Source organism: Idiotropiscis lumnitzeri, chromosome 9 (assembly GCF_059441095.1).
Source record: "Idiotropiscis lumnitzeri isolate Australia: NSW breed Sydney's pygmy pipehorse chromosome 9, RoL_Ilum_1.0, whole genome shotgun sequence".
Lineage (NCBI taxonomy): Eukaryota > Metazoa > Chordata > Actinopteri > Syngnathiformes > Syngnathidae > Idiotropiscis > Idiotropiscis lumnitzeri.
The window spans coordinates 18,006,229-18,019,807 of NC_142399.1; the positions used below are offsets into that span (position 1 = coordinate 18,006,229).

Sequence of the window (13,579 nt, forward strand, 5' to 3'; positions counted from 1 at the left end):
GCGCAAGCTAGATGGCTTAATTCATTCAGATATCAGAAATCTCAGGTGGCTTATCTTTGCTGATATTGAGTGAGTAAATAGAAAGGTTGATTACACCAAAAACATTCTCTTAACTTCAGATTGTGGTCGCTGTCGAAAGCCGTCGAGAATAAAATTTGTGAAACTGCTGCATGGTATTTCAGGACATTGAGTTGTTGGCGTTGGAAGCAAAAGTTTGTGACAGCAAAGGCCCTCAAACAGTCTGGAAGACGAATAAAGTCAGCCGTTACGCCGCAACATGCTGCCGGGAATAACTTTAAAAGAAAAGAGTGCCTTAACATTGATGCCCATATACTAACTGATAAGGTGAGGTTTATTTTGTTTATTCTTACCACATTGGCGCCATGTTATGGTCATGCATAGTATAAACAATTGTAGCTGTGGTTAGCATGACTTTCTCTTCTTGGCAGTGTACACGTAAATAAACGTGTACTCAAGGCAGGAAAAATGAGTCAAGCATGAATTTAAAATATATATTATTGATGATTTTATTTATGTATTTTTTTTTAAATAAAATTGCGGTACTCTAATTACTCCGACTCGTTTCCCTAGTTCCAACGACAGAGGGATCACACTCACGCTCCCTTCATAAGGTAGATTTAGGGGTGATGGAGAGCAGGGTTTGTCGGGAAGTCGAATCGCATCTTCAGGAGGACCAATGTGGTTTTCGTCCCAGCTGTGGAACAATGGACCACTTCTACAACTTTGGCAGGGTCCTTGAGAGTGCGTAGGAGTTTGTCCAACCAATCTACATGTGTTTTGTGGACTTGGGAATGCATTTGGCAGAGCGCCCCCTGGGAGTGTTTCGGGAGTACAGCATACCTAATACAGGCTGTTCTGTCCCTGTACCACCAATGTGACAGCTTGGTTGGCATTGCAGACAGTAAGTCGGACTGGTTTCCAGCTAGTGTTGGACTCTGCCCAGGCTGTCCATTGTCACCAATTCTGTTCATATCCTTTATGGACAGAATTTCTCGGCACAACCGGTGGTCCTATTTGATGGCCTCTGTATTGCATCTCTGCTTTTTGAAGATGACCGTTGGATTCTTTGAGCCGCAATGTCCAACTGTTAAGGGACGGTTCGCAGCAGAGTGTGAAGCGGTTCAGATGAAAATTAGCACCTCCAAATCAGAGACCACGGTCCTCAGTCTAAAAAGGGTGGAGTGCCCTTACATCATTCTCTTAGATGGAGATGCAATTCTTTTGTGGCTCAATGCAGGGGTGGTTCTATTGTAGTGGGACACAGGACCACAATCCTGAAAAATCAATTCTTTTTTATTTTATTATTTAGGTGTTTGTTTTTTTATTTAAAGTGTATATGCTTTTCAAAGCTTTCTTTACCTACACAGAGGGACTGGTTTAATGGGTTAAATATATCTACAATACCAAAATGTCCCCTGCCTCCTTGAATTTGTCTGTATATGGCCCCTGGAAGAAAAGCATTGGACTCCCATGGCTTCAATGAAGGAGCTAACTAGTTATCTTTAGATGAAATCGCTTGAACTTCTCCATAAATTTGAATTCCATGAACTTGTTGACTTTACTCCGAATTTCTTTATTTTTGCCCAGATTTAATATCAAACTCAATGTCAAATAAAATATGCATAATATAATAATATATACAAAAATTATCATAACTGCCTTTTCAGCCAATGTTGCTTGGACAGAGTGTGTCGCTTCTACACACGCTCAATTGGTGTAAAATCCATCTGCAAATGTTAGTTTCTTATTTAAAATTGAGTTGACCGACCAATTTAGTTCCAGTTTTTATTGTTACGTGTATTTAATGTTTTACTCACCTGATTCTAACTGTGCTAACATAGGCGCAGAAAGTTCATCTAAAAGACGACAGTCTTTGGCGGCATTCTGTTTTGTATATGACGTGTCCAGAAATTATTAAGCATGTTAGTAGTGCAGTCTCGTTTGCATGATATAATCTTACTGGAAGCTTAGCACTGACAGGTCATTTACTTGAACAAAGTTAAGACACACTTCAGGCAACCACTTGACATCAAAACACTCATCGCCGCCATGGCATACACATAACTATTCTTACTCGTTCTTGGTCGGTGGATGTGGCAAACTACTCATTACATTATGTTGCACTTCTGTGTAAATTTCAAAGTAATTGAAAGTAGGGCTGGGTGGTAAACAGAAAATTTACCGTCACCGAAATGTATTACAATGACCTACATCAATTTGCCCATGTCGATAAATTCGGTGTTTAAAAAAAAAAGAAAAGAAAAGTCTTTTCCGACTGCGGCTATGTTCATGCCCCTTTAAGACGGCGACAGCGTGTGTAGTCATGTGACTCCACCAATCAGAACAAGAAAGAGTACAGACAACGCGGTCGTAGCTGGCAATTCAAATCCAGAAGCGGCTGAAGACGAAGTATCCTTAGTTGAAGTTGTTCCTGTTGCGCTTGTCCCGAGAAGAAATTTGACATCTGTCGTTTGGAAATGTTTTGGGTTCCATAAAGACGACGCTTGAGCAAAAGAACACAAACTACAAAATGCGTCATAAGCACCCAAAACAGCGCGTCCAACCTTTTCTTTTTCACCACCCACAACAGAACCATGCTGTGCTAAAATTTCAAAGTGAGAAGCAAGGTTCGATAAGTGACAACAGCCTATAACGGAGGCGACACCATACGAGAGAACGTCGAAGAGGTGGACGCGATAGCCTAGCACAGGCGTGGGCAAACTACGGCCCGGGGGCCACATGCGGCCTGTTAAACTTTCTACACCGGCCCGCCGAACTTGAAAAAAATTTAATGAATAAACCGTGTTAATGTTTTATTTGCTAAATATTGTGGTTTTTCAAAGACATATATCTTGTTGTTATGCTTTTGTTCACTTTAATTTAAAATTAAATGTTTTTTTTTTTTCCCTCTGATGAGGTGAGGTGACCAAAACACTCCATCCATCTGCTCCTGGTCCGGCACCTCTGTCAAATTTTAGAACCCATTGTGGCCCGCAAATCAAAAAGTTTGCCCACCCTTGCATTACAACATTTTGCTGCAATCCAATTCCAGAAAAAGATTTTGTGAGAGGTACCCCTTTTCTCCTGTTCTTTGTGACATTGTTCAAGTCATGCAAAGCAAGCTATTTGGAATGTTTATACAAATGATTTTTGTACTTTTGTTTTTCATTGAAAGTAATGTGTACCAGTCGGTCAATAAAATGCATTTCCTGCATTTATTTTGATTTTGGTCCACGGGGGGGCGGGTTAGTGGGAGGTTTTATCGTGCATATATCGTATCGAGGTAAAATTGCCCAATTTCTCGCAATATTGATTTGAGATCATATCGCCCAGCCCTAATTGAAAGGTTTTTTTTTAACACATCCCACCCAATATAGCCATTATTTTTCCAAAACTTAATAGAAAATTTGATTTTTTAATAAATATTGAAGAACCTGGAAATGCTTTTTCAATTCCCGTGAATTTTTCTTTTTTTTTTTTGTGAGCGTAAGAACGCCACGAAAAAAACATTGAATTGAGCTATATATCGTTATCGGCATATAAAACGACTCATCAGCGTATAAAATGTTCATGTCACGCAGCTCTACTGTGAACTAGGAAGAAAGACACAATGTCTTCATTCAAAAATACTTTTGTGACAGCAAGGAGTTGCCAATCTGAAAATGAGGGGGGTACTCACTGCTTTCTGGTTTGGCTGCCCTTATATAGAAGCAGAGCTCGGAGAACAAGGGGCCATTTTCAAGGTATTCCTGCACAATTAATTCATCAATCAAAATCAATTAATTTATAGCTAATGCCAAATAATACATACAAACAATACATGTACATATTGACAAACTGTAAATAGACTCACCACTTTTACTACAAAGTCGGTATCTGTTGACACGGGGCTGCCAATGTCTTGGGATGCTTTAAGATTTAATGAGAGAGACGGGGAAGAGGAGTTTGCACACAGTCCTGGCATAAGTCATGCATGATATTGAAAAACTAGGGAAATAAAGATATGCACTGGATTCAATCCTGTGTAAAAAAATACATAAAAAAAGTTTAAAAGAAGTTTAACTGAGTGGAGAGCATATATTTTTGACGCAGGATCCTTGAATATGCCAAAATCCTTTCTCTATAAATTAAATGAGTAAATATCCAAGTCTGAATGTGTACTTAATTTTTTGTCATTATTGAAAGCATTCAAATTTGTATTGTTTTCGAGTTTTCAACTAATACAAATCAATTTGAAGTTTTGCTGTCAGTATTTCGTTGCTTTTGTCTATAGTAGTGCCTTTTTTGCCCTCTTTAAAAGTTGTAAAATAACTAATGTGTTGTTTCAGTCACTGCTTGTTCAAAACAAAGTTGCTGGTACAGTAAAATATGTTGCAACTATATGTTCAGTCACTGTCAAGCTTTACATCATACGAAACTATGGTATGCCAACTGAGACGACGATACGTCACCAAATGTGGGACTGTACTGCCCCAAAAAAGTGTGTGAACAAATCTGTGTGAGTGCGACCAACTAAATAAATTAGTCGCACTAACACAGATCTGGTCGCAGTGCTACGAGTGCAAAAGTTAGTGTAGAGCCCCGATCATTGATCTCTTTACCGCGCTGCACACATTTATTTGCAAGTCAGGTTAAAGGAATGGTTTTAACAAGATATCAGGCTCATAAAATATAAAACGTTAAATATTCAGTAAGCTTTCATACTGAAAAAAAAAAACGTGCAAAAAAATTAAAATACGCAGAAGTAATGTTTCCTTAATGGTTTAAATAACAGAATAAATATGCTAAACATGAAATAATAATTGAAACTTTTGTCATGACTATACACAGTCAAGTGCCAGTTTTGAGATGGCCACCAAAACATGTCGACCCGAAAAGACTTAATGTTGGACACTGTAGCGGAAGAAGTCCTTGGTGAATGTCTCAATTACCGTGGTAGATTAGTCCAAAGCCACCTTGACCTAAGATTTTCCCCAGCCTCCATTTCTTCTTCCCCTGGTCAGTTAGTATGAAGCCATCCGGTAGGGGTTTGGGTAGCGCTCTCTTTTTAGGAGCTGTCATTGAAACTAAACACAGTAGAAAAATTATGTGTAAGAAGATATCCTCAGTTTTACAGAAAACATGGCAAATCATACGAACCTTATTAGAAATTAATCTACAATGTACAGATTGACCTAAACAATACTTTTGTCAATAAAACAGGTGATTGTAATTCTCATGACATTGAATCAATCGCAACAGCACTGCCATTTGTCTTATAAGATGTTCAACCGAGAATTCATGAGACCAAACATATTTTGAAGAGATTAATAGAAACAATTATGACTGCAAACAGCTTGATTTTTCCCTCTGGAAATTATGCAATTTGTGATGGAATTTGGTCAGTGGTATCATTTACCTTGAGTTTGCAGTAGAAGGTTCTTGTACAGTACGTCAGGATGTGAGCAAGCCTTTCACTTTTGTTATAACATTTTAAAGCCAATATTTTGATTTAAAAATCACGCGTTAAAACGAATAACAGTGTGGGGTTATATAGATCCCAAGCCAAGCAGGTCCTTGACGACACCAGAGCTTGGAAGCAATCTTCCCGGATCGCTGTTTTTCTGTTAAATCTCCGCGTATGTTTAGATTGCAAAAAATAATGGCATCCGTTCCAAATCAACTGTGATATGCCGATGCTATATCCCGCGTCACAAAACGTTTGCCTTTCGTAATGTTGTTGTTGTTGTTCCCGAGTACTGCGAATTCAAAACTAGCAGCATCGCCAGTTAACGGTACACTAACCATAATGGTAAACTCAACAATCTTTATTCCTCCAGAAAGTACCGCTCGCAGTAGGGCAGCTAGAGAAGTTTGATAGCCAAACCACTTCAAAGTACCAGCTAACTTAGCCATGTGGATAACATTATAGTCCCCGAGCAATGTTAAATACATACCAACCTGCAAACGGAATGATCAGCGTGTTGTGCGTGTTCCTGTGCAAGAATGTAACAATATGCTGTCGTCGACAATTGTCCCAATTTGAATTTTGTCAAAACTATTGTTGTAAAACACATCAGAGACGGGTTAAAAATGGAACCGCCATCACTTCCTGAAAGTTTTCCTTCCCGCTTCGGTAGTATCCAATGACAAGACGGTACAAACGGTATGTCACGATCCAAAGCCAATAGAAAAGAAGCTGCATAGGCAGGCAGAGCCATTGGATGTAGGGTTCAGATAGCCCCGCCCACGCGCGGCACGCACTTGCGATTGACCAAAGTAACTTTGGAGAATCGAAAGCAGTGTTTCCTAAACTTTATTGACCCAAAATAAAACATTTCACATTACACCACCTCATTAAACAGTGACAGCACATATTGTAGTGAAACAACTGGGGTGGCAGTCGCTCCTCTGTAACACCTTGGGTCTTGGGAAATGGAGGGTTCGCCTTAAAGTGACATGGTTGGTTATAAATAAAATCCTGCTGCTTACATAATGCCTGCGAGTTATTGGAGAGATTCTGTTATGCTCCTGACTACTGTCAAAGTAAAAAATCCTGACCTTCCTCTGGCTCAAAGTGAACTAAATTAACTAAATGAATAGTGTTTAACAGGCTATTAAGGCCACCAATTATAAAAATGAGAATAGCCCAGGCAACCTAATAAATAATACTGATCCTTTAGATTTTTATCAGCGCTGGATATCTTGACGTTGGGAAAATCAATATAAGAATCTCTGATATATTCAAATTTTGGATACAAATTTGAGTTTCTAAAAGACTGCTTTGAGAGCATGTATAATTACTTATATTTCAAGAAAATCTCACATAGAGCTTTGTTAGAAATTTCCCAAAAATGTTTCACAGAGAGCATATTATCATATTGATTCATTTGTTGAATATTGTAGTTACCTGTGTCATGAATTTACTGAAAAGCAATTAAGTACCAGCCATCAACAATAGCAGAAGCAGTCTCTTGTAAACTGCTTACTTAACACACACACTAAAATCAATAACAGTGTGTTTATGGGATTTCAAGCATGCTAGTTGTAACGCAGGCTGATCTGTCATTTGCTGTACAACATGTTCAATACCACGCCTGGCTGATAACTCCTGGCTGCAGGAGTAAATGCAGTTCTTGCGAAGCGAAAGAAGACCAAACACATTCTCATACTCCCAATCAAGCTTGTTCAATTCTGATGAAAGAAGAACGGAATACAGGCTCGTGTTGTCTCTGCCAGTGTGCACCTGCTGTGAGTTTATTGATCAGCAGGAACCTTCAATAGCTGCTTTCCGAACCAAGAATAAAAAAAAACCTTGGGAGGTGTAAAAGCAAGGGTCCTCTTTGGATAAAGACAAAGTTGTGTGCAAATTAGCTAAAGATTCTACTTACTAGCATAACTATGTTTCAACCATTATACAATAGCTTTTGTTAGAAGAACAACCTCATGGATTTTTTTGGGCATGGTGACAATGTTTTGTTTCTTGCTTATTTTCAAAATGTTTGCCACAAAATTGATTCTTAAAGACTCTGTACAGATACAACAAAAGTTTTGTTAATTTGACGCCACAAGAGTATTGTTAATGAGCCGGTCTAATCTGAATGGATCAAAAAAAGAAAATCTAAAATAATTCTCCAAAATCATGAAAATTAGAGCCCGCCTTTGTGCTGTAGGTTTGTGTGGTCATTTCCACTGAATCCACTGGATACACACCTGACCTTCACCTGTCAATTAAATACATTGTACCTATTACGCCATTTAGTTGCGCCGTTCAGATTCAACCAACAGCTCGCGAAGGGGGTTTCAGTCGATCGACTGGCATTAACTCAGTTCCTGTCAGCCCTCCCAGTTTTATGCTATTGATATAGCTGACTGTCGAAGGCAGTGAATGAGTTAAAAGACAAGTAGACTCCCTGCTGTCTTCCGTTGTGAAATTTATCTCTTCATTGACATTCAGGGAAGGCAACCACGGCACCACAGTGGACTACTGGTTAGCACGTCCTCCTCCAGTGCAGAAGTGCAGGGTTCGATCCCGGCTCCGGCCTTCCTGTGTGGAGTTTGCATGTTCTCCCCGTGCCTGCGTGGGTTTTCTGTGGGTACGCCGGTTTCCTCCCACATTCCAAAAACATGCATGGCAGGTTGATTGGACACTCTAAATTGCCCCTACGTATGAGTGTGAACGCAGATCGTTCATCTATGTGTGCCCTGCGATTGGTGGGCAACCAGAGTGTACCCTGTCTACTGCCCAAAGATAGCTGGGATAGGCTCCAGCACGCCCGCGACCCTCATGAGGAGAAGAGGCTAAGATAATGGATGAAGGGAAGGCAACCTGTCATGATCAAATCTAGCATATATTCTACATATAAAAAATTCCAAGTGTATTTATATTTTTAAATAAATAAGTAAAGTAGAGTATTAGTGCCGGCATCCCAACATGTGCCACTGTATTTAATAAACATTTATGTTCCCTTAAAGGGACTGTGTAATAAAACGCTGATTTTCAATGTTCATTATTTAAAAAAAAACACCATTAATTTCAGTAATTCATCCATCTTCTGAACCGCTTCTCCTCACAAGAGTTGTGGGGGTGCTTTAGCCAACCCAGCTTTCTTCGGGCAGCAGCCGGGGTTCATTCTTAATTTAATATAAAAATAAAGTTTTCGTAAAAATGCGATCTTCAATATTCGTTTTTTAAAACTCCCACCATTAATTTCAATAATATGCAAAAAAAATATGTTCTATCTAGAGGTGTCAGAAAAATGCGTTATTAATGGGATTAATCCAACCCCCTTTTAACGCCGTCAATTTTTTTTAACGAGAGATTAAGACTCAACTTGGCCTAATAAACAATGTTGTCCTAAGACGTCGCGCTTACGCTTGTGAGATCGGAAAGAAACATCAAGCAAGCGAAATTTAGGACACGCCTGCATGGGCTTGCTGAGCGGAGTTTTCGCCTGTTTATATAACTAAAAGCATCATGGGAGTGGTAAAAATGACGCAAATTCAATTCTGAACGGCAAGTTTTTTTTTTAAGTTACCTAATGGTGTCATTGATAAGAGCAAACTTATTAATGTGTATCGCCATCATGCACTAAACTACCATCGCGGCACGTCCAGTTTAAAATACCATTTGATGGCCAAGCACACCGCTGATGCCAATTCTCCAGCCCCTTGTCAAACCCAGGCTTCCATGGATAATTTGCGACAGAAACCAATGGATGGATCAACTAAAAAGAGACTCGCCCAAGCCATAGCTAAGTGGGTGGCCACTGCGCGTTAGCATCGTGGAGGACGAAGGTCTGGCTGAAATGCGCATTGCGTGCACTTAAAATTGTCCTCGAGATACACCATTGCAACCAGCATTCAAGACTTGCAGGAAGCGGAGAAGACGAAAGCAGTCGCGCTCACCGGTGATTACTGGACTTCTCTCAGTAACCACAACTACCTCCATGTGACAGCCCATTATTTTGACCCATTTCATTTGCACTTTGTTGGCATTTTACATTTCTTATATGACTCCAATTTGACCCCTTAGAAAGGCTGTTGAGATGCTGTTTTATGTGACTTTGTCTGAGTCAAATCCGATGCTTTGTTTTTTGAATTAAACAAAAAAAGTATTTGCATAAAAACGAAAAAAATCAATGCTCATATATTAAAAGTATTGCAATTCAATAAAATATTAAATTATATACATACGTTTTTTTTATTTTTTACAATTAATAAAATGTGCGATTAACTATGAGTTACTATGAAAAATGCAATTAATTATGATCAAATATTTCAATCGCCTGACAGCACTAGTTTCGAATGCAATTTTTCCTGCTTTTGGCAGTTCATTCTCTGGTTTGTATGCCAAGCGCCGATAAAACAAGAAGGAAAAAGAAGTAAACGAAGAGTTATCGTTCCGCGCAGAGAGCATTTTAAACTCACGCCATCAGGCACGATGATCACTGGGAAGTTATTTGCTATCTACATCGGCTTCCAACCGCTGTCATTTCTCTTGTTTGACTCCTCAGTGCCTCCACCCTCTACCTAATCTTCAACTAGAATACGCGGTCATCCTGGTACTGTGTCCTCGACCTCTGCCTCTGCCTCGTCATCTTTATTGGACCCTCCCATTCAATCTCCCTTGAGATGCTGTCCAAATGTCTATAAAACAGGAATACGACTGAGTGTGTGTTCTGTGTAGCTTGGTTTTGTTGCATTAATACAAGTGGACTTAGTTAGCTATTGGCATTAGTGTAAGTAGTAGTTCCTTACAATGTCACAATAAATGGTAATAAACAAGTCAGAAAATAAATCACTTGATCATAAATTCAGTGAGTAAAGCATGTGTAACAAATTCAGTGCACTTACCTCGTCACTTGAGGGAATACAAGAAGTCGTTAATGATGCCATTTTGCTTTTTCCTGAAGAAATTGATGTTGGGCTTACAACATGAGGCACATTAGCTCCTGGCTGAGGTGATTGCATTCTCTTCGTTCACCACTAGATGGCACTTAATTCTACACGCTTTTCCTTTAAGTGTCTCTGCTATAAGGGGACCCGGACACAACCCTAGGCAGGGTGCTAACATATTGGTCAAAGCCGCCACAGTTTAGCATGCTTGTCACTAGCTTGCGCACTAGACCGTTAGCCTGCGGGCTATGGGACATAATAAACTGTTAACTTCGCCTTAGGTGTCTCTGTTGTGTAGGTCTAAGGTGCATGGACTGAGGCTGTGTATTGGAGGGACCCAATTCCGATCCTGCAGTCCACAAGTTGACTATCAATTAATAGCGACTTGCCTCAAGTAGCACGGCATTTCAAAACGAGTGCGATGTGAATTTGAGCAACCATGTACGAACATCGATTTTTCATGCGGCAATAATGTGTTGATGTGTTACATACAAGAACTCATACTACATATAAAAGTTACATTTTCCCAGTCAGCTCGTGCGGTGCCTTTGCTTGACTTCCTGCTTTAAATGTCAAAGAAGTAGACTGGAGCAATGTCGGCTACAAAAGTGCGGTCCAAAGCAGCCTTTGCTCAAGGCCTGTCTCCATGGAAACCAAGGCCAGATTTGCAGGCTGGATTCAAAGGCTCCATGAATTTGGTGCGTGATGCGGTCCCACAGGAAGTTATATCATGTGGCCGACAAATTCGACCTTTGGAGGATGAAGCCTACGAATTTGGACGCAGCTATTCTCTACAATCTGTGTCCTTATTGATTTTCTTTTTCTGCCGTCTCAACTACAGTATATACCGCAATGTTCTCAGTTTTGCTTTATGTATTTTTTTCTTTTGTATTGTTTTCACTTTCGTAGTGTTGGATCTTACGCTCTGCTTCAACTAACTACCTTTTTGTCGCGTCACATTTTGTTCTGATCATTTCGTTTTTGTACTTTCAACTATGTCTGCTTTTTGAGATCCTCATTCACAACTCTGTGCTGTTTCACATTGACATATACTCGGCTAATTTCATTCTACTAAGATTGTGTGGTTCCAATTTTATGGTCATCATCACAATACATTTTTGCCATCACTTGCTGGTTGTATGCATTGAAATGGCATCACACAACGCAAAAAAAACCCCAAAGAAGCAAAGGTCCAATTTTTCTTTTTTATTTTTTTTTGCCCATTGAGCTGAGGTCATACGATATGCTGAAATATTTTGTGATACCACATACACAATGGCGGGTCAACATCCAATTGCTTTACATATTTTTTTCTGCTCTTGTTCTCCTCCCTACAATAAAATGCTTTGACATGGCCAGATGCTTTATATGACAAGCAAATTAATATAAACTGTAACACTACCAAAATGTGTCACGTCTTGAAGAAATATTTTCCGATGATTTGTGCAGCAAACTCTAAACATTAACATTAGCACGGACATTAATGTCAACACAACAGAAGAGGTGGCCAGGCTGGACTACAAATATTATAGACCACTAAAGTAATTGATCTGCGGTCACTGTGGCAGTGACAGTGGTGCTACTTTCCTTATTACAAGTCAGTGTACAACATGAATATCAAGCTGTTTGTCTGTAGCATGACTTAGAAATTGTAGTGTGCCTTTCATCTTGTTAAAGACAGGTTCATTACCTTGTTCTCTTGACAATGTTGAATGTTTTACAACCTGGGGCGGCCTCTCCATACATTTTCTATGTGGCTTACCCTGTTCGGAGGAGCTTGAGCCTTTCCCGTCTGACATTGGGCGAAAGGCAGATTAGCTCCATGACTGGTCACGGGTGAGTCACAAAGATGGGCAACAATTTACACTCACATCCACACCATTAATGAGTGGAACTGGGATCCGATATTAGGCTGCCTGTACAAAAATCAAGTGCATTAGTATACCACCACACCATCAGTGACCGTAAATGGAAACTTAAAATTTTGCCAAAATAGACGTTACTGATTGACCAAAATTACCAGCAACACTTACTAGGTAACATTGCACATATATTTAATAACCAATTATCTGCAGTGAATAGTGTATGGTTTTATGAAATGGAAATGTATGAAGAGTTAAGTCGCAGTAGACAATTTTGTTCACATTATTGTGTTATTATTTTGCAACACTCATTTATCCATTGCCCTGTACTGATCCCAGCAGACTTTGCGGGAGATGCAAGGTATACCCTGAACTTGGACTGCCAACCAGTCAAAGTACACCAAAGGGGCAATTTGTGGGCTGGACTAAAATCAACCTCCAGCCTTTGTTATTCAAACGCATATTTATCATTTGTCAGAGTGTCGGACCATTACGCCCCCGGGACGGACTGCCCAGCGCTGGCATTGCTCTGCAGAATACCAAATGCAAAAAATACAAACTGTACCAGAAATGTATGTGAGATCCCACTAACTCCTAATACAATGACAACTACATGACTAGACACACGCGTTTACAGTGTGACCTTTGACCCCAAATATTAGAAATGCCATAGACTGAATGTAATCAGGTGGGCTCCTGCTGTGATAAAAACAATTAGGACATAGAATCATCAAATATATTGGAGTTGCATTGATCACAAAGTGTTTGCAAGAGATTGCATTTACTGATCTGTCCTTTAGCTTATACCACTGCTAACACCAGTGAAGCTGTAATGGCAAAATTACCTTTCGGCGGCTAAACAGTTAGCAGAACGAAAACAGGCTTCTGATGATTAAATGTATTAAATGTTGCAAGCTCGTTTGGTAGGTTGCGTGTGATATTTGAACTTTGATTTTAGCCAAATTTGAATTTACAGTATAGATAGCTGTTATGCTTATAGAAAGTTGTACTGTATTGTTTTATATTAACCTATATTGTTACATACATTTCATCTTATGCACACTTGCATACCAATGAAGGTTAGTGATTAGTTGGACTTTTTGCACCATTACAGTACTGAAGTAAAAGTATTCATCATATCTTCCACTCAATGAAACACACGTTATTGCTTAGTTGTGCATAAGACTCTTTAATGTATTAGCCTTGTAGGCCTCCTAAATGTGATCATTTTCAGTGGGCATGTGTGCAGTCAAAACGGGTAGCCTAACATAACATTTTAGTATAACATAATCATTATGGCCTTTATAAAAATGTTTTTG

At 39.5% G+C, this 13,579-nt stretch overlaps 1 protein-coding gene across 2 annotated transcripts in view; it reads right to left on the reverse strand.

Moving 5' to 3' along the window:
* vrk2 (VRK serine/threonine kinase 2) overlaps positions 1-6,170 on the reverse strand; it is a 29,435-nt gene extending 23,265 nt beyond the window's left edge. Inside the window, exons 1-4 of one of the 2 annotated variants that reach the window (XM_088304745.1) lie at positions 5,962-5,994; positions 4,953-5,087; positions 3,875-3,930; positions 3,701-3,770 (exon numbers count right to left, since the gene is read on the reverse strand). In XM_088304745.1, the coding sequence (XP_088160871.1) occupies positions 3,701-3,770; positions 3,875-3,930; positions 4,953-5,082 (256 nt within the window). In that variant the 5' untranslated portion in view covers positions 5,083-5,087; positions 5,962-5,994. Of the gene's footprint in view, positions 1-3,700; positions 3,771-3,874; positions 3,931-4,952; positions 5,088-5,961 lie in introns of both variants that reach the window. The other variant, XM_088304744.1, reaches the window with a different exon arrangement.
* Between the last annotated feature and the right edge of the window lie 7,409 nt (positions 6,171-13,579).